Genomic DNA, 26,972 nt, shown 5'->3' on the forward strand with positions numbered 1-26,972 from the left:
TCAAAGTTCTTTGCAAATTCCGACACCTCGAGGTTTGCTTTGACACATCAACAGGAAATGAGACATTGATTTACCTTTATCACATGACGACCCTGTCCAGCCATCTTCACATCCTTCATCCTGGTCATTACAGTTTCCGGTCACATGATCACAGCCAGGAGTTTTACAGTGACAGCTTTGTATACAAGCTTGGCCAAATGTTCCGTTCTCGCATTCTATTGTATAAAATACTTGCTCTTAATAATTTAGTCGCAAAATGTTTGATTTTGTTTTGTTGATGCAAACATACACGAATTACACTCGATTCTAAAGTAATGACGACGGTACCGATTTATCAGTTATCAAAGGTTTTGGCTGTTTTGGCCCAATTTCCATCGTAGTTCAAAACTGATCTCTGTGTTTGTGTGGAAAACCCACGAATCTTTAATGAACAGATCTGATCGTGCTTTCAATAATAATAGAATTTTAATGGCTATGGCAGTAAGGGGACTGTATAAAGGCTTGATTGAGCAACTAGACGATTCAGCCATAATACTTTGTTCCTATAGTGACTCTTGTGAAGTTTCCGAATTCAATTTAAACGATACAGGACCAGGAAAAAGTGGTAGTTTTTCATGCTATGCAAAAAGAGACAACTCTTTTATATGAAACTTGTACTGCATACCTCTATACTTCACACCGAACAATTTTGCAAAATTTGCGATCGATGATTCTATGAAAAACAATGTCCGTGTCAAGGTTTCATATTTTAATGATAAAGAAGTAACCAAATTTCAAAACAGTATTTTAAATACAAACTGTTAATTAAGTTATGCACTGTCGAAAGGGACAGTAACTCCTGTAAATATGAAATCGCGAATTCGAAAGACAAGATTAGCATATCGTCTCTAGATAATGAAAGCAGTATGTGTTATGTGAAACAAATAGTTAATAGTTACATGTATTAGATGTGTATTAGTTTATTTATTATTCCTTTTTAAATAGTTCATTTTTCTGGCAAAACATTAAAAATGTTTGTTATTTTTGAGTATTTATATAAATGTTATCATTTTGTTTTAATTTTTTCAAAAACGTACAGTGGTTCAATTATATTATCTATCAAGATACAATGGAAAACAGTACGTATAGAACGGTGGTTTCTAAGCATGGAAGTGTTACATGAATAAAGAAACAATCTCATCTACATGAAATGGCGAGTACTATTACCTTGAGAGCAAGATAGCCCATGCCACCCTAGCAAGCAACCCCCTCTTCTGCATCTTCCGGAATCAATGTCACATCCGGGTACCTTACAATGGCATTGCTCGTTGCATAAATGTCCAAATTGTCTTTCATCACAAGCTGCGTAAAGATTTGCAATATATGTAACAATAGTAATATTTGATGAATGAAAAACACTGATAATAAAAAAGTATGACCAGTAACTTTTGAGTGAGTCATCACGAGCACGTGTAATGCATGACTTTATAAAGATGTTTGTGCTTTTTTAATTAACATTTACTAGTCCAATAGCATGGAATATTAATACAAACAGTAGTGACATCTCGTTATTTATAATCACATTATTTAAATGCATTGATAACAGTTTTAGCACATTGGATAATGCACTCGATTTTCATCAAAGCGGCCAGGGTTCGATTCCCCGATCGGACGTGAAAAGGTCCCAAATGACAACACACCAACCCCCTCACCTACACACTAACACACACAAACGCGAGCTCTTACACCAAGGTCATCAAGATGTTGAAATAAATTCAGAATTGTTGTAAAATAAATTCAGTTTATATTACAGCGGTTATAGCAATACTTTTGTTATTATTGGCATAAGCCATATAGTTTTGTCCTGTGCAATTGGGTTATTAATAGATGATTGCGTTTTGGAAGATTGTTTTTTTCATTTAAGTTTTAAGTATAATTTTCAATTGCAATGAAAGTTACGCTGTTGATTGTTGAGACTGTTTATCTTATTTATTTGATTGTTGTTTTACGAAGAATGAATGGTATTTTTATCATCTTTACGCCAGTACATGCCTGTAATTCGTCGATCAGAATTTAAAGAAAGAACTTACATGTGATGCAGTCTATCCATATGTCATTTCCCTCCGGGCAGTTATAGGATCCCCATGTACCGTTACACAAACTGAGACTGGCTTCTGTTCCTTCACATCTTAAGTTCCTCAGAGAGGATCTGGTCGTTTCGACGTAGTTAGGATTCTTGAATATCTTACCACCATACCTTGTAATACAAAATAGAAATAATGACCAATAGATAAACTTGATTTCGATCAAAATCAGTTCTTCTTAGAAGAGCAAATGGTCCTGTAAGTTCAAAATAGAATTGAGAAACAATTGTCTCTTTGTACCATAAATAGATATGTCAGTTCTGACAGCATATGTTGCGAATTGTTTTATGCAAGTTTCACATGTGTAGATTTTGCCTTGTTCCTTCTTTAAACATATATCAAGTCTCTATCGGGATTCATGCTAAAAACGAACGTGACAACCAGCATAGTGTCAATAGCATAAGCTTGAAGTAGCAATTGATAAATTACAAACGAACAAGTTCTTAGCGTAAATATTTCAAAAAAAGCAGAAAAAGGCATGATTATCAAAAGATTACTAAAATAGACAAGATTAGTTGACATAGATATTTATCTTTTTTTTAACTTCTTTTCTTTTACATATATGTAAATTTATATTTTCATAAAGCGATAATAGTTCTCGACTGTATTTTGATATTCTTCCAGAGAAAAAAAAAATGTAAAACCAAGGACGTAAATTTTTCATTGAATAACGTACAATCAATGTAGCATTTTAGAATGTCAGATGACAAAATATCAAGTTTCTATTTATTTGGCCCAAAATGACTTACATTGTAGAATGGCCGTAAAACAATATAAAGCAAGACCAAACTATGTTAAACAGTTAGATTATGCAATTTCTAGTTAGGAATTGCATGAGAAATATAGGGAAGATTTTTAAATATGTACGGTACACGAATCCTTCATGATCGTTGCATATGGAATATGTATTTTATTTTATCATATGCAGAAATAAACAGTTGGAGGCCGTGTATGAGTGAACTGGTTGCACTGACCGAGATGAGGAAGCAAGCTAAACTAGTACTCTATCTAATAAAGCATATATATAGGATCTTACATGAATTTCTATTTCATATGAGATTTATGAAACGAGTCTACGAATATTTCAATTTAGCGAGCCTCTGGCTCGCTAAATTGAATAATTCATGACGAGTTTCATAAATTTCATTTGAAATAAAAACGAGTGTAAGATCCTTTTCATCACATAATCAAGATTTGTGGCATAAACTCGTATAAAACAACTATTTTCATGAAGCCTTGAAATGTAAAAAGCCGCCATTTTGACTCCAATGCGTAAGTCTGTGACGTCATGTATTTGCCCTAGGCGTGACGTCACAATTGAAACAATTGAAACTTACAACCAATCACAGGGCTGATAGGTCATATTACATGGGTTCATACGCATAATAATATGAAATGGGTATATTCACTGGAAAACACAGTACATTATGTGATAAATGTTACTTCACATTCCTATTCTTACCTGTACCCAACTAATCTGCATAACACGTCAGCGTTTCGTGTGTCCAAATATCCATAACAAAGAGTTCTAAATGAATCACCGTAATATATGTTTACCCGCCCGGAATGGTCTGATCCATCAGCTAGTACAACATCGTATGCTGAAACAGTTTGTTTCGTATAAACAAATGTACAAGTTCTGAAGTTATATTTTTGAAAGGAGAAGAAAAAGGTATGATCTATCAAAGGTTATTACCTTTGATAGGCTGAAAATAAATAGCAAGCTGTGAAGACATCACAGTAAAACTATTTCATAAATGTTTATTTCTATATTTTGTTTCGAATGATGCAAAATATCAATTTTGGCATTGATACACTGTACCAGTAAGTCATTTTAAGCTTTGAGGCATTATATAAATATGAATTTGCTATGATACGATACACTACCAACTGTAATAGACAATCAATATGTTTAACGTAGTTTTCGTGTTTATTTAAGATAGGAGGAGGCATATCTCGTACAATTACTAAAAATAGCATTTTCCGATTACCTATTGCAAACATGGCTTATGTATATAGAACAACGTGTAACTTAATATTAAAGTCGATATTTCAACATTCCGGAATGTGGATTTCCTAATATAACTTTCCTTTACTCCAAATATCAGTAAAACCATTAAACGACTAGTGTCTACCTCCATTAAAGATTGTTGTAGTTTTTCTTGAGTATTTGAAATATAAGAATTTTGCTAAAAAAAAAAGTAACTTACATCGGAATATGAGAGAATATACTGTAAATGATTTTATTGCTAGTATTTAAAATCAATACATTTTCCAATAACAAAAGGTATGAAGTACTTGCTAAAGGGACACGTGATATATCACATTGATCTGTCGAATCAAGATAATTTACTCACATTTTCTTGCACACCAAACTCCAGCGTCCTTGTAATGGTCACAGTTATGGTTCCCCCAGTTATTACGTCTGCATTCCGCAATATCAGTGTTTGAGGTTAAACACCGAACGTTATCGAGCCAAATACGCCCACTTCCTGGTACAGGACGGAACGGAATTCCACCTCTGGCAACAATCAGAAGACATATATAGTTCATGAAATTCACATCATATCGAAGCAGTGAGAATCGAGAACAAATTCTTTCGAGTTAGAAAGAAGTTCATCGTCGATGAAAATGCTGAGACCTCGTGCATCCATTATGTTGGATTTATTATATTACGAAAGTGGTATAATGTTCAATTAAAATATGAAATGAAGACCGGAAGCGGCCTAACTTATGTTAATGCAATATTTGAATTCCTCTATTGACTTATACTTAATAAATTATTTTTTTCCCTTCTTTATAGATTATTAGGATAAAATGTTTTATTTTTGCAGGTCTGTAGGATGTATTTAATTAAAAGAGGATTTCAAGCTAACTTGCCATGCTTCAACACGAATTATTTCGAATGCCCTTTGTTATAATAAACATATGTTACTACTACAAACAGAACACAATACATCTCCAGCACACACGCAGGCATACAACCATAGGGAGATATTAGCCAGGTGGCATAGGACTAGTAGTTAGCGCCTGATAAGGCAGCTCCTGCGAATTCCTCAAAATTGTATATCCTAATTGTATTAATTGTATATCTATGTACTGTAAAGCGCTTTAGAGTGGCTTATGTTAGCTAGATAGGGCGCTATATCGAATGCTGTATATTGTTATAATTATTATTACTAACTGGTACCTATTTTCTCTATAAATTGACCTGTCGGGAATTAGACTTTGGTTCCTCGTTGCAATAGACTGATACATGCATGATTATTCTAAAATATTCCTACGATGCAAATAACACACTCAGATTAACATATGAATATAAGAACGATAGCCAAACGCCACATGTTCAAAAATGTGGATATTGTTAGGTTCATGTAGTAGAACAGTGTCAGCTTATTGCACATATGTATTGTATTATTACAATATGCTATGTCTGCAATGTAAATAAGTTCATGAGAACAACAAAGGGTGATAAACAAAAGTAATCATTGTTACAAATCAGACATGGTATAAAAAGTTGTCATAAGATATAATGAATTAATTTACCTATAACCGAGTATTCTACAAACAAGAGTGGACGCCACGATATCCCAGTCGTCAGCACAAATGGTTCCCCAGGTCTCGGCATAATTAATCTCTACCCGACCTTGTCTGCTTAAATGTTCAGTCACCAGGCGTATTTCTTACAAAAAGTGCAAACAAAGTATATTTTCTATTTGAATACAAATTCTTGTAATAAGAGGTGCTCCTAATTCATTCAAAATCTTAAATTACTGTAGAGCTAGATTGTGAAAACACATAATGTGTTGACAGACACCGATAAATGGTATTTCACGGTTTGTACATTGCAGTCAATCACCACCATATATCAATTTAACAAAAGTTTTCTATACATTTGTATATATCAAATTTTTAATATTATAAAAACAAAGGACTTGGAGTTCTCTACGCATAATACTGGAGTGCTTAAAACTGCTGAATCCAGTTCCACAATAACATAGTTGTTTTTGCTTCAATCTATTACATATTCCTGTGTAATTATAAAACAAACCTATGCTTATTGCTTTTAAGTGTATGTATATTTGTTTGATAGATTTACATTCGTCTAGTTTTAACACTTCATTAAGTTAAAAGTGTACACTTGTCCAGGTATACTGACAGTCTATTTAGAATATTTATTTTTATGACAATGTTGTACTCCGTTATCGTCAGGGGCGACCTAGCACCATCTGCTCTAGATAGGGTAATTAATGTAAATGTTACTTTCATTCAAATACAGTGTTTAGTTTTGTAAATGATACAAATTTTGACGGATGGCGCTAATCAGAATTAGAAAATATATTTCTCTTCTTCAAACCTGTTTAAAGAAATTTACCATCCGTCTCTATTTTAACCGCTAAATGAAATTATTTATGAATAGTCTGATACACAATCGCCGTTTTGTAGAAAAGACGACAAAAATAAATTAAGGAGGTGTCGCTGTGCCGGAAAGAATTGATCGAGTCTTCGCAAAACAACGGGAAACTTTGCTACATTGACGAAACAGGGTCACCTATTGCTGTACCTGCAGTGAAATGGCTCCGTAACTCTCACTGAGTGAAGTATCTGTCACCCCATCTGCTATATACAGTGTATATTACAGTTTCATTGATCACTTTTACTGGCAAATAAAGCAATAAGCATCTTCGATTTTTAACTCCGTGAACAAATTTGCACCAATGTGTTTATTGTTGCATTTACACAAGTTTTGTACATCTAAATTTCTTGTAGAATATCGTTCTACATAGGCACAATATCGCTGTCCAGAACAGCATAGTGTTGGATACCTGTTGTAGAGCAACATTTAAAGTATTAAACAAGCTATCAAATATAACTGGTGAGTCACTTAAGAAGTCAATGAGGAACACTGTCACGAATGTAATCAGTTTCAAATGTCAACACTGGACTGGAGTATGAACTGGTAATACCACAAAATTAGATTAGACAGCTGCTGATATATATGAAATAATTTTATTATTTTAAGTTTGTTTTAAAGTCGGACATTTTCGATAAGAATTAATCTGTCATAAGCTACGCACTGATAGGCGGCGTGGATAAAGGTATCTACATAATAACAGAATATACAATCATTTGCAAAATTATTCGATACCGTTTCATTAGATCTCAATCAAATTGAAGTATTTGCTAAATATATCAATAGATCAACCATAGATGTTCATCGATAGATATATGTGTATAAGACTACTCATTTATAATTAAAAACGAAGTATCGATTCAGACCTTTGCATACGGTTACTGTACTATGATCAATCAATCAATTAAATAATCAATTAAAACATAATTTAATCCGCAAACAAGCAATGCCATATCCATCAATCAATACAAATCTTACAATCGCAAAGAATCAATGGTAATACCCCAGAGAAATACATATTGAATTCGTTTTCAAGCCGGAGCTTATTTACTGCGAATCAGTTATGTGTGCTAGAGTACTACCATTTGTATACAGTACTGCTTAACGACCTGACCAGTCCAATCTGTTGGGGTAACACACGCCATTGATAGGTGTGTGTGCTATTTTAAGCCAATGTTTCTTAATACAGATTTTAAAACTTTCATTTTAGTTAATTACTAGAGAACAAATTAATATTAAGTTTAAATTTTGCATTAAAGTAAACAACTACTGTACAAAATCTACAACCATTCCTCACAATAAATCATATTTCAAATACATTGTTGGATTACAAATGTTATTACAAGCTAAGCTTTGTCAATAGTCTATGGACTATAGATAGCCCAGAGAACAAAGAATTTCTAACGTACCTTGCGATAAACACCACACACCGACGTCCTCTGAATGACTACAATCATTAATACCCCATCCATTAAAGGAACATAGAGTACTTCCTAGTAGCAGTGCGTCTATATCACTTGAATAACTAGGAGAACAATCCAACTCATCAACGTAAATGGCCCCAGTGCCAGCACCGAAATATGCATTTGCTGTTCCATACCTGTGTACATATAAGATACAAAAAAAAGTATGAATATTATGAGGTTATTGTTCACACCCATTCGAGAAGGGACTGTTCGTGTTGTATTTGGTTTCTAAACATATGACTTACATAATATCTCCTTCTGACAAATATTTATTATTGAATTAATTATTAGAGAGTTAAATGAATGGTCCAAAATTAAAAACAACGTGATTTATTTTTTATATTTAGTGATATTTAGAGTAATATTAAACACACTTTTTACCAAAAATACGACAAACAGCTTGTGCCTCCTCATCCCCGAAAGCATCATCACAAATCGTTCCCCATCGGCCATTTTGTAGTATTTCTACACGTCCTGTGTAAGTTGAGTGACCATTTACCAAGCGAACAGCTGGAGGGGGAAACACTGTATTTACTTGCAATTGAATTTATATATTTATTTACTTATAATTATCATTATTATCATTATCATATTACTTCGTAACCAGGTTTATAATAAATCTTGTGGAACAAAAATGTTGTTGGTGTACGCAGAATTCTATTCTTTTTGTTACTGTAATACAAGTACAAAACGTTTAACTTTAAAACCAGCGAACATTTAATAACATGATGTAACATAATAACGTACTACCTATAAAATCTGAAATACGAATGCATGAATGGTGTATTTACAATTTTTTGCACATGCTACTCCAATATCTTCGCCGTGTCTACAGTTATTCACACCCCAGCCGTTAAAGCTGCAATTCCATATCCTATCCGGTATATATCCGAGGGAGCAGTTTACATCATCCATTAAAATAGGCCCAGTTCCCTGTCCATAAGCTGCAGTTACATTGTAGAACAACTGGTCCCTGAATATAAAAGAATAAAAATCTATATTATCTGGAATCATATTTTTCTAGAAGTTTAGATTACTAATTAAGAAAATATCATTTAGTTGTATAATTCATGTCTCGCTGGTTCCATTATATAAATTTAATATCATTGTTTGTATGTTTGGAAACATTTGACCTAAGAGGAAATTTGAACGACATAATATTTTACAATAATTTCATCTTTGGCATCATAATAGATAATGATTTGTATAGAAACAGACAAAACCATGTATAGAAACAGACAAAACCATGTATAGAAACAGACTAAACCATGTAAAGAAATGTTGGTTGAGACGTTGTTATAATATAGTGGACAAAGTGCTGTTCGTTCATACCTCGATGTTTATCAAAACAAGTTTTCCATGTTTTTAGATACTTTTAGACCAAGAACTGAAGACCTTATTTTTTCTCACCTATATCCAAGCTGGCGACACACCACTTTCGAATCAGCACTTGTCCACCCGTCATCACATATAGTACCCCAAGAATCATTGTGGTATACCTCGACTCGCCCATTATCATCATTTGACCCGTTTACAAGACGTATATCTGAAAAGTATGTGTCTATATAAAAATTCAATGAATTCATTAAGTTAATTTAACGGCAGAAGCCCAACCGAAAGGTTAACTAACTAAGTTCCTTATTATCCTAATTTTCTCTGTTTTTAATTGGGGCAGTGATGTTGCGTTGTATCTTACTGATAGACAACAAAGGGTATTAGTAGATGGCTACAAGCCAAATTTACAAACATTAAACCTGGTGTACCCCAAGGCTCGGTTCTCGGGCCTTATTTATTTTTAATATTTATTAATGACCTAGAAGATGAACTCCAATCCCATGTCAAACTCTTTGCTGATGACACTTCTCTTTACGTTTTGATAGATGGTGATGGCAGACATGCTGCAGATATTCTTAAAGAGGATTTAAGGAGAATGTCTCTCTTGGCTGATAAATGGGGAATATCATTTAATCCAAGTAAAACTGAATCATTACTAATGTCTAATAAAAATAATTTTGAGACATCTCGTCGAGATTTGGTATTCTCAAATAGTGTCGTTATAAATGTCAAAAATCATAAACATCTTGATTTGCTTTTTAATAGTCGTGTATCATGGTCTGATCAAGTTAATTATATATATGGAACAAGCTGTACAAAACTACAAATAATGCGAATGCTCAAACACAAGCTAGATAGAAAATCTCTTGAAATAATTTATAAATCTTTTATAAGACCAACACTTGAATATGCTTGTGCTGTGTTGAATAATTGCACCCAGGGTGAAAGTGACTTATTGGAATCAGTCCAATTAGAATGTCTCGGAATTATATCAGGTTTGAGAAGAGGTACAAGTCATAACTTAATATATAAGGAAGTTGGTGTAGATAAACTAAAAATAAGACGTGATAATTACCAATGTATATAATTTTTTTAAGATACTGCAGCATGACTGTCCTGACCATCTTTATGATTGTATCTTACCGTATTTTAATAATGATATTAATCCTTGCCTTAGACATCATAGAAACTTTATTGTTCCCTTGTGCAGAACCAACTTGTATAAAAATAGTTTTTTTCCTAGAATGATGTCTCTTTGGAATAGGCCAGACTGTATTTTTCCAAAACTCACTTCATTGAGTCAGTTAAAACTGGAATTACTTAAGGAAAGCACATACGTTTTGCAACCATCTAACTTTACGGATATTTTTAAATACGGTGGCTCCAGGAAGTTGAATATAACATTATGTCAACTACGGAATAAAGTCAGCCAATTAAAATCAGATTGATATATTGATCATCTTACAGATAACCCTAAGTGTGACTGTGGTTTTATTATTGAAGATGCAAATCACTTCTTCCTCAATTGCCCAAATATATAGATGAAAGACAAGTTTTATTCAATGCGTTATCTAATTACAACGAAATTGACAACATCATTTTAAATACTGTTACTTTCACTAAGGGTGATATGAACCTTAGCAGTGAATCAAATAAATTTATTCTCTCATGTGTTCTGGAGTTTATTGACAAATCTGGAAGATTTTAACTTAAACTATACTAAAAAATTATATTACTGTGTGTTTATATTTGCTATATTATAACAATAACTCTGGTGTTATTGGGAAGGATGGCACTGTGTATAGTGACAGTGTCTTTGAAGTGCCTCCAACCAAACACTAGGCTAGTAATAATTGAAGTAAATAGACTATATTAATTGAAATGGTAAAATCTATGATATTCTAGTTACATGTATTATTTTCTGTGAACATGTATTAATTGGTTCTAGTATTCTCCTATTAATTCAAACATATACTACATCTTCTCTATAATACTCTCTCTCTATATATATATATGTATATATGAATGCATGAAATGTGTGTATTTTCTCTGGAAAGGGCTTTTATAGGCAATGCCTGTGCCTAATCCAATTGTGTGTTTTTTTTAATACAATAAAATTGATTTGAAATGAAATGTTGCGTTGTAATACGTGCGATAACATAACTGTATTACATTGTCGAGAAAAGATATGTGTTGAATTTTATTAAATAGATGTTAATAAACCAAGTTAAAAAAGTTTGAGACCAAAACGTTCAGCTTTATGTTATATAAAAAAAAAAACACTCAGAAATCCTATTTCAGTGCTATTGTAAAATCAGAACGGTGACAATCTGGACTATTATAGCTTGTGCACATCTGTGGGTACGATGGACAACAATGTGCGATGGCAAACGTGTATGGTGGTAATTGAGAAATACCTTAACACTTAATATAATTTCGCTTTTAAATCTATGTACTTGATTATCAAGTTTGTTACTTTATTCTAGCTATATTAGTTTAATTTTCAATCTATTATGTTTGCAATTAGCAAAATAGTGTTTATAGGGGTTTTAAACGATTTTAAAATGGACACCTGTAAAAGATCAAGACGCAGAAGTCCCATACATAGGTGAGCATACAGTGTTGATGATCAGCTTTTTGTGTCAGACACAGCCTAGGCAAAACCCCCGTCACTCATCATATTGTTATCTGCAACCTTTAGAGAATGGCCCTAGTTTTACGCTCATTGTAATACTGTTTAGTACGCAATGTTAAAATTTGCCATAACGCTAAACACGCTGACCTGAATAAAGCATCTAGAATGTACCTTATTCCTTAAGAGTCTTCCGTATTCTTTTCATTCCGTGATATTGAGCAACCAATTGTAACAAATATCACATTGTGTTGATATTAGCGCAAAAAGGGCAAACGACTGTTCAATCTCACATAATGAATAGACGCATTTAGATTTAGTGCATTGTGTGGTCGAACAACTGTTAATGGATTTAGAAAGCAAAAGTCTCAATCGTAATCAATGGAAGGTCAATCGCATAAGCCTTCAACACAAATTGACATGATTGCTTTTTGGTGGAAAAAAAATAACGATAGGTTTTCCATTACAGAGCGGATATCAGCATTGGATTATGTTGCGAGAAAGTAAAGTCGACACTGGTAATACCACAATCTCACTGTCGACACATACGAAATGTGGGTGTAAACTATCTTATCCTGTCCATTCTCGGCACATGTCAGCAGGGTTCGACAGGATAGATAAGATTTGATCAAAATGATTACATCAGGTAAATGAAGGAATTAATCTCAATGAATGGAAGCATCTGAGGGGAGGAGCTGAGGGGAGAGACAGGGATTGAGGAAATAATGCAAAAAGCTATGATTCAAAGTTCCTTGTTTGAGGGCCAGATTGGGCTTTATCACAGATATATGAAATTGCATTCAAATGCTACCAGTATAGATGTTTGATTTGAAAGGACTTTACAAGAAAAATATAACATATTTGTAGGTGTGTTTTTTTGGTTAAGATTTAGTTTCTATAGTACCTTTAAAACGCCGCGACTTAACTATATGACTAGCGAGAAAGAATCTTAATTTTCGGCGGCAGAAATCTACCATATGAGCATTCCATTTGATAATTTTATCTATAATGTCAAAGGACATTTAAGTAATAAACTGCATAGATGTGGCAGACCAACTGGTATAACTGCTACATGTGTCACAGACAAACTGAATGGTGCGCGCTAGCCAAATGTAAATATAACTCAATCGTGTCACCAGTTTCTTATCGTTATTTTTCGCATATTGTCATGTCTAAGGAACTGCCAAATTAAGTGTGAAACAATACATTAATACGGAAGTTCCTGAAGGATAAAAATTTATCATTGAGAGTATCCTTTCCACTCTCATTTCGTTGTCTTGAGATATAATTTTTTATTTGATGCGATGAAAAAACATCAGTGCGTGTGTTAAACCTACACCTTTTTGGACCAAGAGAAGACAATTTTGATCAGTCATTTGAACTAGCATTTCTGTAAAGAATATAACATTGTTGTATTTGTGTGGGCAAATTAAACCGCTAATCGGCGGGCCCATACAGCCTTAGGCAGCAAAACTTTGTAAACAACGAAAGACTCTTGCTGGTGAATCAATTCTTGTCTTTTCCATTTTTTCATCAAAAGCATTATCGGCGTTAGGGTATGTTATACTCAATAAGTGTATTTAAAAAACAGCAAAGCAGAGAAAGGCATCTACTCGTTATAATGAGCAACTGTCAACCTCTCAAATGAAGCAAGAAATCGTTCAAATATACAAAGGCAAACATATCTAACTTAAATTACACCACAAATCTCCACACTTACTTATGAATGTGCACGTTACTCCTGCATCCTCGTAATGTCCACAATTATTAGTTCCCCAACTGGGATGCTGACAGTCCGAAATATCATTTACGGTGTGTCCTTGTGTGCAGTTGACATCATCTAGCCATATATGACCGCTTCCTGCCCCGAAATATGCATTCCTATACGCTTTGCCGCCTTTTCTGAGAAATAAAACATTAAGTTGATTTCGTGCTTTAAATCATAAATTCAACAAACTCTTGTATATCATGTTAATGAAATCCATGTAAAAAATGTCTATTCATATTCTCATTTGAAAGGCTTTTGAGTTGTTAAAGTATATAAAATTACGCATGAACAGATTTTTAAATCCCTTTACATTTGTATTATTAATTACACATGACTACGACAACGGTTTTTTTCAAGTGGAACAATCAAACCAGAGAAAGGATCGATAATTCAAAAAAAAAAAAAAATACTGTCGACATAAAAGATCAACACGGGCCTAAAAAAAAACATGTTTAGAAAATATGTGAATTGCGATTGATCAACTTAACCAAGAAAAACATAAACAACTATTTGAATTCAAATTGAAAATTTAAAGGCAAACAAACAAACATAATAATAGCGGGAAAAGTTAAACCAAGACTCTTGAAAGATAACAAGGGAAAGACCAGGTACGTCGAAAGGGTAAGCGTCTGCTGGTTTATCGACACAACTCGCGGTGTCAAGTCTCAATAGTATAACGTTCTCAAAACGTTATCGACAGAAAAAAATCTGTTCTTTCATAGATTTTCTAAGAAATATGTCTTTATTGATAGCAATTGTACAATGTTAAACTGCGCTGATATTGGACGTTCGGCGGTCGGGTGGTGCAATGGATAGCGCACTCGCCTTCCACCAAGGTGACCGGGGTTCGATTCCCCGATCGGACGTGAAAAGGTAGGGGATCATCTGCGCGACCACATGGGTTTTCTCCGGGACAATCGGTTCCTCCCACATTTAGACCGTCCGCGCGATAACATCCGGGCCAACAAGAGTGATTTATATAAGTTGAAATAACTTATTTCATGGTTGTTGTAAAATGAATAAAGTTATTATATATTGGAAGTCATAACGCGTTTCCTTTTTCTTTCAATAGCAAATTATTGTTGCTTAATATCAGCGAAAATTCATTTGATATAATAAGTTAACATGCCGCTTTAATTTTTGAATAAGGTATAAAACGCTCATGTGTATTTTGATTGTATACCTAAAATTCAGCATCCGGCATATGACTGCTGCGTCATCGTCCGTCCATGAATCATCACATATTGTGCCCCATGAACCATTGTGATATACCTCGACTCTTCCTCTATACGGAGAACTGTTGACACCTCGGAGACGAACACTAGTAGCTGACGAAGCAACAAATTAGCAGAATATGTCGAATAAAATATAACACCCAGGCCTTTTCTTTTGATTAGACAAGAATGATATGTGCTTACAGTTCATGAAATCGTGTTTCTAATTCAATACAAATAAAATGAAAAGGATGTTAAGTTTTTTAAATATGTGTTTTATCTAAAGATAAGAGGACCTTCCTTGCAGTTGTTTTATGGTATCATTCAATAACAAACTATACTTCTTCTTATGATGATGATGATGATGATGATGATGATGTTTGATTTGGTAATTTTTCTTAATCCTATCTTTTTTTTAGATACCTTTTGTACTTACACAAATCTAACCCTAACTTGTATGATCTCTGAATGCGGGTATAGAAAAGAATATGTTGAACTTAAACAGCACATATGTAAAAACCCATGTGAAAAAAGTATATACTTGCACTTGACTAAGGAATCCATTCCACACGTATTGTTGTCGAAAATTTAAAAAAAAAATCTACAATTTTTGTAAAACCTGTGGTCAATTTTTCATTATTTCTTTATGATTTTTGTTTAACCCGGCGTGTTTTGGTCTTTTTTGTAAAAATCGTTTTCTTGTTTATTATTTAGATTCTCTTATAATCCTTCCGTGTTGCTTATTGCAAAACCTGTCATCGGTTGCTCCTTAACTGTCGTATTTCAACTACCGGTAAAAATCAGAAAATATAATTAAAAAAGCAACAATTATAAACAGGTACTTTTATCAGAGCTAATCGTGGCACAAGGAGAGAAGTTTTAGTTTTGACAGATTCATGTAACATGCAGTGTGCAGGTTAAAATATACCACTTGTTTAAGTTTGTGTTTCTTTGTACAAATACATTTGTAACAATATTTGATGATCGGTTATAACTGCATATTGCCTTTTTCCATCTTCAGAGTAAAATCATCGTCATTATTTCTATTCTTTTATTTTTAAATATAATACTTAATATAAATGAGTGAAATGAGCTATCACGCCTTTATCAGTTAATTCATTAAATACACCCAACGAGAGAGTTCAGAAAAACGTTGATTCAGCTGGACTTAATTTAATCATTTAACACAGTTTTACTATTAAAGTTAAACATTTGTTCCAACAAATACAAATCGTAGAATACAAAGTCATCAGAACTATTTGATTGAAAAATAAAACACTTTATATACCATGACTGTATAAATATGGCTTCTAAATATACTTACCAGTCGACACTACGATTACGTCAAATAAAAAAAGAAGACCCTTCATTCTCCGTAATATCCTGGTATTATCATAGACGTTCCTGTCACATTCCTAAAACATTATATTAAGTCTGAACGTTAAATGGATCAGAAAAACCGAACTGAACAAAACTCTGAACAAAGAATAAAGAATTGGGTATTAAATCGACCCTCGTTGGTCATTTCACGACTGCTCATAAAATACTGGATAACCAACGAATACATTTCCTTATGAACACTAAATGTCTTTAACATGACTCGCATCACTATAAATAAAGGTAAATGAGGTTGTGATATTATCAAAGGTGACTGAAAACTGATTGTGGCATTTTGAAGGCGTTTTACGTTAGGGAAAACATTCTTGCTTAGATATACGTTCTCGATAAAAATTCCTCCGTGTCCAGTAACGAGTAAATCACTGTTGAAGAAATTCGCTCCACAGAATGATTGTCCAGAATGCAAGAGTTACTGGTTAACACGGGTTAGCCAGGGTTGATGACGTTTCACTACACTTAAGTTATCATACCAAAGTGTCCTATTTTGATTTCTCAATTTTCCTATCATTAAAGGGTTTTTTTAATGGTAGTTTTGATATAAAGTCGTGTATAAGTTCACTTATACTTGTGCTTTCTAATACTACCGATCAAAATAATTGTGAGGTCATATGTATATATACTGAAACTAAAATTAAAAGCAACTTTTAAAATCGCTATGTGTTTTGTATTAAATATATATGTACATACCTTCATTTATATCGGGGAGATAAAAACGCACCCTGTATTTAGCCCTAGCGTGGTTTAAAAACCAATCAGGTGTGACGAGAAACCTTTGCACATCCGGTGCGGCAAAAAAAAAAAAAAAAAAAAAATATTCGCTCAATTGTATTCAATTTTATTCAATTTATCATTGACATCGAGACACATTATCGCCAATACATTTGCCAACGATAATTACTTTTACAATTATGTCACGGCTACCACAAGTTAATACGGGGCGTATTATCGCAATGCTTATTGGAGGGAGCACGCCGATCAAGGTTGCTCGAGACTTCAAAGATCACAAATACACGTCTGGACGCCACAGGAAGATCCGAATACCGACCGCGATCATGACGTTCACGGGTACCTTTGCAACGTCAAGACCAAGTTATTAGGTTTGCACAACTGCGTTTAAAGAGATTAACGGCTACTGAAAAGACAAGGAATACGATTAGCAATCGTAACCATTGGATTCATCCCCTTACAGTGATAAACTTACTGCGCAAGACTAATTCGCGTGCACGGTACGTTGGCTCACCACAAACACCGCAACGTCGAGCACGTCGTATGCAATGGCTGAAGGCACATATGCCTACTTCATGACAAACAATCCAGTAAAATACCACATTTTTACATCTCCCCCTACTTAAATTTTTAGTGTCCGTACAAAAATACAAAATAACCAAACCAAACAGGTTTTTCTCATTCTCACTTGAGTAATAACACACTCACTAGCTTCTTTTTTCATCTCTATCCACTCTGAAATGATCTCAAACAAGTAAATACATGTCAAACTTGGATAAAGATATAAAGTCTTAAAATTCAACAAAGGGCCTGTTTCCAGTAATGTTAATTCTCCATAGGAGCCTGCCCCCGTATAATTTCTTAAATATCTCAACTACTGTTTTTTCAGTGAAAATGTATTTTTATAAAGTTGTCAATTTCAGTATCAAAGACATAAGTTCGTAAATAAAAGAAGGTTATCTCGAAATTGTAATTCGCAACATAGTATAAATTTCTTTTGATAAATATTTCCAAAACATCGTGTTTATTCATAAAACATAAAATTGCAATTTTCTCCCGTTATATAGTTTTGGATGCAAATTTCCATCAGAAAATCGGATAGAGCTTTACTTGTTTCATATGTGTACCAAAAATCAGCTAATTCCATGTGGTGGAACGTTCTCATATCGCCGCCTGAATGTGGTTGTAAATTGAAAGAAAAGGGGAAATGAGTAACAACCTTGTCTGAAACCCTATTATATAGCTTATTATATACAAACTTTTATATTGAATATCAGAGCGGATATTTTCATGACAGTTTTATGATGTGTAACGACTAAATAAACAGTATCGATATAAAGATTTACACTGAGGACACCCTGATACATGAATACTGTTCTATCTCAAGTTGTCCTCTTCTGAATTTTCTGATCGTGTGGCCTTGTACATTTATCCGTATCTTCTTGTCTTTATCTATACGTTAACGGAATCATTGACTCGACGCTAGCTATTCTTGTCTAACTTTCCTTGTTTTATTGTCCCATCTCCAGAGCGTTGTGGCTCTGTCAGGGTTGGAACCCTGACTTGTCTCACTTTCTTTGTGCCTGCCTACCACGCCACATCGAATAGATAGATTATCCATATTTTGTTCTAAGTAATCAATCAATTCTGCGCTTCTTGGAGGTATTGAATGTGATTTATTATATTGTCTTGTTATTTTGTGTAATTAGTTGTTCGTTATTTATCACACATTTTCGCATAATTGTACCAAACTACTAAGTATTAGCTGTTTACAGCAATCATCGGTGGCTTGCTATTTTGTTACTTTATCGACGCTTCATAAACCAATCGTTATTGTTTCAAGATGGAGGGTAAATGTGTTGGAGAAGGGTGTCAAGTATACTTCAAGAAACGTAGTTGCAATAAGAACAGAAGTGCACGCAATGTAAATTGTCCAAAATATAAATGGCTCCTAGATACGCTGGTGCAACAAGGATTGATATCAGCAAAGGAACAAACACTTATTTGCCAGAAGTGCTACATGAAGTATCTTCGGAACAAAAATCAGCCTGAACCTGAACCCGAGCAGAACCAGGAAATAGAGGAAGAAGACGACTCCCCGTCCCATATCCTGCCGTTGCTGACCCTTCATGATCTTTTGAATGGATCATCTTCACACAAAAAATGCTGTCTCTGTCTTGTTACCTTTGCAAGAAATGGAACAAAATCATCAGTCTTACCAAAACGTGCAAGACATCACCTGATCTATTCACACAAACTGTGGTGTCCCACCTCATCCCGCGTCTGCTCCATTCACCTTATTGGTAACGACTTAGATCCGTCTACAGAGGTTGTCCTTGATGGTAGAGGTTCCTTGGAATCTCAGTTACCATCAAAATCGTCCGAAATCATTAATGACCTCCTAGAGGTGTCGCACGTCCTTTCACAGAACCAGTCTGCGTTTACAATAAGCTTTTCTTCTCTTGATGACTCGGCATGCATGGCCTGGACAGGTTGGTCCAAAGATCAGTTCCTCGAAATCCACTCGCACTGTTCCCCATATCTTTCATCTGGTATATATACCAAGACTACACACGATGCTCTATTACTGTTCTGGGTAAAACTGAAAACCGACATTTCCTGGAGTCAGTGTTCTTCTCTTTTTGGAATTTCCAAGTCAAGTGTGTCCAAAACTTTCCACTCCATAGTACAGGCATTAGACACATCGATAGTCCCACAATTTCTAGGTCCGGATCACTTGACAAGAGAACAGTTGCTCGGGCACAATACTGTCTTTTCAGAAGCATTTTTTGGAGATAAAGCCACTGCCATATTAGATGGCACCTATATTTATATCCAGAAAAGCTCCGACCACAAGCTCCAGAGAATGTCCTACTGTGGCCAGAAGAAGAGAAACTATCTCAAATTCATGAGCATCGCCTTACCAGATGGCTACATTCTGGACACAGTAGGACCATTCACTGGCAGCGAAAATGATGCTACAATTACAAAAAAAGTCATGGACAAGCTAGTTACTTGGCTACAACCAGACGACAACGTTGTCGTTGACCGAGGTTTTAGAGATGTCCTACCAGTTCTCGAAGCCTCTGGCCTCAATGCTAGCATGCCGTCATACCTGAAACCCGGTCAAAGTCAACATTCTGACGTCCAAGCAAATCTTGACAGAACTATCACCAAATCGAGGTGGATTGTGGAATCCTATCATGGTCGTCTGAAACACTGGACGTTCTTCCGAACGCAATTGGTGTCTAACAGCTTTATCAATGTCATCGAGGCTTTGCTTCGAACCGTCACAGCCTGTCTGAATGGTATTAGAGGACCGATCTACCAGAGATCTCCAGAGAGAGATGCCAAAGATAGGCTAATGGCTGAACGTATGAAGGACCGTTTGACAACACCGAATGGTTTAGCTCAGAGAGTCAAGACAGATCCGGATCTATCTAGACGGGCAAGGTCCGAGTTTGTCAAGATGGATGCATCTTCCGTACTGTTTCCCCGTCTCGATCTTGATTACTTGAGAACCATTACGTGTGGAACGTATCAGATATCTCTGGCTCCTGGTTACATCGCCGAACATTTAAGTGATGACGGAGACTATGAGGTGTGGCTTTACCAGCACTCCCCAGACCTTCTCCGATGTCAAATACATTCTCGACACAAAAGCCAAACGAAATATAACGTTTGGATACGGTTCACCGTTTCACCCGATGTTGAGGCCCCAATAAAGGACTACTACTGCCAGTGCCCAGTTGGAGAGAGAACGATGGGAATGTGTGCGCACATCTCCAGTATCTTGTACTACCTTGGGTATTACAGGACGCTGGAAAACCCTCGACCATTACAACCACAGGTAAAGAAATTCCGACAAAACTTGAAATAGTTTTCCATGCGGCAACGGAGTGCATATGTCGAAAGTATGTTTGGGGCTCGATATGAAAGATCCCCGTTACCATGTGACTAACCAAACTTATAAATATAGGTATTATACAATCGCCCGTAGCTATGAACACTCCCGTAAATGCGAAAACCAACCAAAATCATAAGGAACACGTTTTGTTTGTTGTTCTGTCTATTTGTCAGCCAATGTCTTCAACCACGGGGACTTGTGAAGTAGCCATCTTGGATTTTTTTTATGAAAAAGTGTTTCTCTCACTTTTTTTCATATCTGTGTACATATTCTCAACATACCGAGCAAATACTCTCGTTTTTTTGTTAATTATCTAAAGAAAGTCGAAAATCGGCAATTCAACCATAGGCTAATTCAACCCAACATTTGAAAATGTTCCACCACTTACATTTTGATGATTTTTCCTCTCATCAATAGCATATTACGTACTGTTTAATAGGATAAAAATTGGTTTGCATCCAACGCCCATAAAAGGGTGTATTCTCTAAAAATAACATAGTTTTTGTGTCTAAAATGTTATCATCGAAAATGGCATTTTTGAGATTGTTTCTTCCATAAAACAGCCAAATGGCGCGATGGAAACATGATTTTTTTTGTCACAATCATGCCATGAATGTATTCTTTACGGTGACCATCATTTGATTAGATTTTCATTAATATTTTACATAACATGCACCTTTTATCAACAGTTAGACAGCTTCTGAAAGGTACAAATTTGAGGAGCCATAAAAAACAAACCAAGTGACCTAAATCTTTATACTTTATAGATTTGTGACCAAAACGGCATGGGCAATGCACCACCAACAGGAAATTTGAATCAGAGAAGGGGCTGTTTTGGAAACCGGCCCTTTTCAACTAACAATAACAAGTATGAATATTTCAAGTAATATGAATTACTTCCCTTTTCCATTATCACGGCAATGACCATATTCATTTAAATTAAATTAACATACTCTTTAAATAAATATACATGCAGTAATACTCTTATCGATTACATTTACACCCGCTAAACCGATTACAATAATACTAAATAGTTCCTTCTTGCAAACAATTCACGAGGATAGTTCTATTTTTTTAAAGGAATTTATATCATCTCCTTGTAACTTGTAATATAACAATGTGAAATTTTTAAGACAATATTAATAATATTATAACAACAATTATTCATAAGTTTCACATCCGTTCATTATACTATGTACCTTACATATGACAATCTACATTTACATCTTGTAATTATCTTATAGCAATTCTTGTTTACAATTCTCACAGCTAATTCTCATAGACAATTCTCACATCTCATCCTCACAAATAACAATTATCCTACTCCTTTCTCATAAGCTCCAATACCATCTATATTTCTCACATTTTTTTAGAATGTCACTGATAAAGTTTTCATGTAACTTTTCACAACATAACTCAAAAGTAAGAATATTTCCTTTGCTGAACATTTCCCATTACAACACAATATCGAGTATCCATGTCACTGGAGTACTAATTTCACTGAAACACTATGGACTAATGCAATTTTAAGGACAAACCAATTCTTCTAAAAACATTCGAACATACCTCAGCTTTCAGTGTAGGTATAAATGTACAACTTATTTCAAAAATCTTTACTCCTATCCTAGAAGTTTTCACAATAGTAAACTTGACAACAGATAATACAGAACTTATCTTTACAATTGGTTTACAATATACATGTACTCACCAAAGTCTGATTTATACATAGGTAATTATATATATATATACTTATTATACTTGTTCCTGAGTCTTATTCCAGTCCCAATTCTGGTCTACGGTCCAATACAGTCTGGTAAGAGCCATCATCCAGTTAGCTCTGGTCTATGATTCTACATAGCCTGGACCCTCACTGATATCAGTATGGCCTAATACGAGGCCAGACTTCCATGGGCAGAGGTCTCTCCGGTCTGATATAAGCGTGGCCTTAATACGAGGCCAGACCTCCATGGGCGGATGTCTCTCCAGTCTGATATAAGAATGGCCTAAATGCAAGGCCAGACCTCCATGGGCAGAGGTCTCTCCGGTCTGATATAAGAATGGCCTAAATGCGAGGCAAAACCTCCATGGGAAGAGGTCTCTCCGATCTGTATGGTAGCTGTGTCCCTCTGTTGCAAACCATAGCCTTCAGGTCAGGTTACTATTGCAACACATCTTGCTAAGTATCTGGTACACGATATTTTGTGTCCGCCCATCACCTGCGTTTTGTATAACTCCCTCAAGTGTTTTGGTACCCCAGTCCCTATGTCAGAGTCAACATCCTTATTCATAAGTTTGTTATTTTTTCTCCTTTTCCGACATTCTGTTCTGTGTTATTCAATTGTGTTCTTCTTATTGCAGAGGAGTTTGTGCGTTGCTCCTTCTACTGCACTAGAACCTTGGAGCTGTCTACCATCTCAGCCTCTCATACCACAGTGTTGTGTCTGGTCTTCACTTTCTCCTTAAAGGAATTTAATCGACATAATTTGGAAGTCGCATTTTTCCCTATATCAGCCAAAGAAGCTGACATCAACAATGGGTGATTTTCCAAAGAGTCTTTTTACTGCTCTATTGAACGGTCTTGTTTTGGTAATTCATCAGCTGTATCAAATCTGTCCACAATAACATTGCTTATCTTCTCAGAACCTCCAGAAACTTCATAATCTTCAGCCACTATTATTTTTCGTTGTAGCTGTGGACATCCAACCTAAATGCAAGAGATTTTCTCTCCGTTCAATTGCAGGATATCTTCACTGAGTTTACCATCTGCTGGACCCTCTTCTTTCATCAGAACATCCAGCCCCAGCGAACCCTCATCCTCGATTTCAGCCATCACTAACTCTTTATCTAATGTTTGGTGGCCTAGTTGAACGTCAAAGTCTGCTCTGCCGAGTTCTCTCAATGGTTTTCCACTGACATCTGTCAACATCTCAGGAGGGTTTAGGGTAGGCTTCCTTTCGTTCGGAATCTTAACATATGCCCTAGTGGAGAGTACTGTTCGAGCAGCCCCAGTGTCTGCAGTAAACATCACCTTGGGCCCCTGGACCTTACCCTTAACACATAGGCCATCACTTCTTAGTACCTGGCGTCCGATTATGTTCGATCCATCTTGTTGCCTATCTAGTGTCTTCTCAGGAGCCATTTCCAGGCTGTCCATAGATTGGCCTTCAGTATTCTGGTGGGTTTCCTCAGGGCCTGTTGAGTCTACCCTCCCTAGTTAAAAGATCCCTGTTGTTGAAATGATAAACCTCTTTCTGATGACGAGTTTCCATCAGATACCCTTGGTGAATATGGTTTAGCTTTTGGATCAAGTGGCGTCTAGTTTCTGAATCCCCATCGACCACTTCCATTATCGCTGACAGCACAGTTCCTAGCAAAGTGGCCTTGACCTCCACATGCATAACACCTGGTGTCTCATCGCTTATCACCGTCCATTCTATTTCTGCCTTCGTTAGATTGGGTGGTTTTCTTTATCTCCTGTATCAAATGGTGAAGATCTTCCTTTGTCATAGTTATCAATTCACCTTGGCCTAGCTTTTGCGGTGATCTGAACTTCTCTTAATCATAAAGCAGAAAGCTACACTTCTGATTATCGTATTCGTTATGGTTTTTTTAGATGTTTTTAATTTACCGACATGTTACAAATTAAGAAATAGTTTCCTCTCGTAGGAAAGCTTCCATTCACCTCACTCTCTTTCTTTCATATTTTTTATATTATTCACAACTATTGGTTTTAGATTGTATATTAGGCCTATTTAAAAAAAAATTATCCTCCCCTCGCTCACCATAACTCCAGCTCCTCGCTATCGTATTTGTTATTTTAACATGTTTCTGCAGCATAACTGAACATATTTTTAACATGTTCTAACTCCATATTAAAACCTGTACCTTGTCATCGCGTTTGTATAGAAAATGTAAATAAACAGAAAAACAGCTTCTCACGAATGTTCATAACACTTAACGTATAATACTAAATCGTTTGTTTTTAAAACGCCCAAAAAGTTTAAAACTATCGAAGTCGTAACTTCCTTAATCGAGTGTAATCGAATTACAAATATAAAATGTATCCTACCTTCAGATAGAGTAGTCCCCGCGCATGTGTGAATGTATTATATGAGACACTGATAGATAACTCCCCTGGGTCAACTTCCTTGTTGCCTTACCCATGTTCTAACATGTTCTAACTCCATATTAAAACCTGTACCTTGTCATCGCGTTTGTATAGAAAATGTAAATAAACAGAAAAACAGCTTCTCAATGCCTGTATAAATGATGAAATAGATAGCATTTGTTTTTATTTCGTGGTTTTTTAACACAACCCTCCTGTTTTAACAGTAGTTTAACCCTATTTGGATTTCCATTTTGTCCCCTAGCATGACCGATGAGTACTAGAAGGACGGAACAGCTGTACGATGCAGCGTTGTTCATTTTGGCCTAATGTGTCTATTAATACACTTTAGGCGTGCAATCACATGTATGTGAGCTACGTTCATAACACTTAACGTATAATACTAAATCGTTTGTTTTTAAAACGCCCAAAAAGTTTAAAACTATCGAAGTCGTAACTTCCTTAATCGAGTGTAATCGAATTACAAATATAAAATGTATCCTACCTTCAGATAGAGTAGTCCCCGCGCATGTGTGAATGTATTATATGAGACACTGATAGATAACTCCCCTGGGTCAACTTCCTTGTTGCCTTACCCATGATAGATAAAATGTAAAGCAATATTTACTTAGTAAAATATCTAAAGGAGAATGTACCGATAACACTATCTAACTGATTTGTAAAATGTTCATCTGTTAATCCGTGCAGTGACTATCCCAATAAATTTAAGTTGGCATTGTTCTATAGATAAGCTTGCTAAATCGCCTTTTAATAACCCGGATAAAAACAATCTAATCATTAATTATAATTGAATCCGTTCATTTATAGTCAGAATAATATGTTCGGGTGTAAATCAAATGTGATATCGTTGGTTCGAATCATCAATCTGCCTCGCGGGTTGAAGGATTTAAACCAAATTAACGTCATGGAGAAAATTCATTTGATTCAAACTAGTAATATTAAAAGTCTTTAAAAGGAGTCAAGCGTTACCGGACTAACGGGTCATTTGGGGTTTTTTTAAATTGTGTTTCCAGACATCACCTCGACTTACAGTGATACATAACGTTTCATTATATAAGGTTGTATTGTAACATTTTCGGTTAGTTATATAAATTTTATTAATTTACTTTGCAACAATTATGAAACAAGTTTTTACAACTTATAGTAATCACTCTTGTTGGGAGGTAACCGGAGTATCCTGAGAAAACCCATGTAGTCAGGCACGTGACCCCCTACCTTTCAGATCGAGGAAAAGAACCCTGACCGCCTTGGTGAAAGACAAATGCGCTATCCACTGCGCCACCCGACCACCCAAAAAGTAAGTTAAAGTTGCTTATATCCTTTATATCAGTGTTGAAGAAACTTTTTTTTACAATTAACATTATATCTATATATTAGTATAAAATTGTAATCAATAACACAAATCAATGTCAATTCAAATATTCAAGACAATTTGTGCTAACGAAGAGTGTAAGAGAATGTTATATAGTCCTACTAGCATATTCCAACATGTATGAACAGATACTACTGACATCAGTGTAATCGAATATTAGTACAAACCTATAAATATAAATGAATAGTAAATTGTGAAAGGTCTACCAAGTAGCGTGTTAGTCACTAACCTGCATTTTTGTATACCTATTGGTATGTAAGGTAAGTTGAGAATCCCAAAATATAACTCAAGCAGTCCTTTGATCATATAATCAAACTATGTGCGTGGTTTATAGTAAAAAGTGGTTTATAATTCACGAAGGCTTTTACGGCCTAAGGTACTTATTTTCGTATAATAATAATAATAATAATAATAATATACAGCATTTATATAGCGCCCTATATAATTTGTAAAACTACTCTAAGGCGCTTTACAACATATGGATAATAGTA

General features: G+C 35.0%; 1 protein-coding gene across 2 annotated transcripts in view; it reads right to left on the bottom strand.

Moving 5' to 3' along the window:
• LOC110460919 (deleted in malignant brain tumors 1 protein-like) overlaps positions 1–25,602 on the bottom strand; it is a 28,659-nt gene extending 3,057 nt beyond the window's left edge. Inside the window, exons 1-14 of one of the 2 annotated variants that reach the window (XM_021514137.1) lie at positions 25,594–25,602; positions 16,277–16,367; positions 14,922–15,066; positions 13,691–13,872; positions 9,414–9,549; positions 8,795–8,976; positions 8,378–8,513; positions 7,947–8,137; positions 5,670–5,805; positions 4,481–4,644; positions 3,586–3,724; positions 2,070–2,236; positions 1,207–1,341; positions 75–215 (exon numbers count right to left, since the gene is read on the bottom strand). In XM_021514137.1, coding sequence (XP_021369812.1) covers positions 75–215; positions 1,207–1,341; positions 2,070–2,236; positions 3,586–3,724; positions 4,481–4,644; positions 5,670–5,805; positions 7,947–8,137; positions 8,378–8,513; positions 8,795–8,976; positions 9,414–9,549; positions 13,691–13,872; positions 14,922–15,066; positions 16,277–16,322 — 1,900 coding nt within the window. In that variant the 5' untranslated portion in view covers positions 16,323–16,367; positions 25,594–25,602. Of the gene's footprint in view, positions 1–74; positions 216–1,206; positions 1,342–2,069; positions 2,237–3,585; positions 3,725–4,480; positions 4,645–5,669; positions 5,806–7,946; positions 8,138–8,377; positions 8,514–8,794; positions 8,977–9,413; positions 9,550–13,690; positions 13,873–14,921; positions 15,067–16,276; positions 16,368–25,052; positions 25,069–25,593 lie in introns of those variants that run through there. The other variant, XM_021514136.1, reaches the window with a different exon arrangement.
• Positions 25,603–26,972: the final 1,370 nt, after the last annotated feature.

Source organism: Mizuhopecten yessoensis, unplaced genomic scaffold (assembly GCF_002113885.1).
Source record: "Mizuhopecten yessoensis strain PY_sf001 unplaced genomic scaffold, ASM211388v2 scaffold10523, whole genome shotgun sequence".
NCBI classification, from domain to species: Eukaryota; Metazoa; Mollusca; class Bivalvia; order Pectinida; family Pectinidae; genus Mizuhopecten; species Mizuhopecten yessoensis.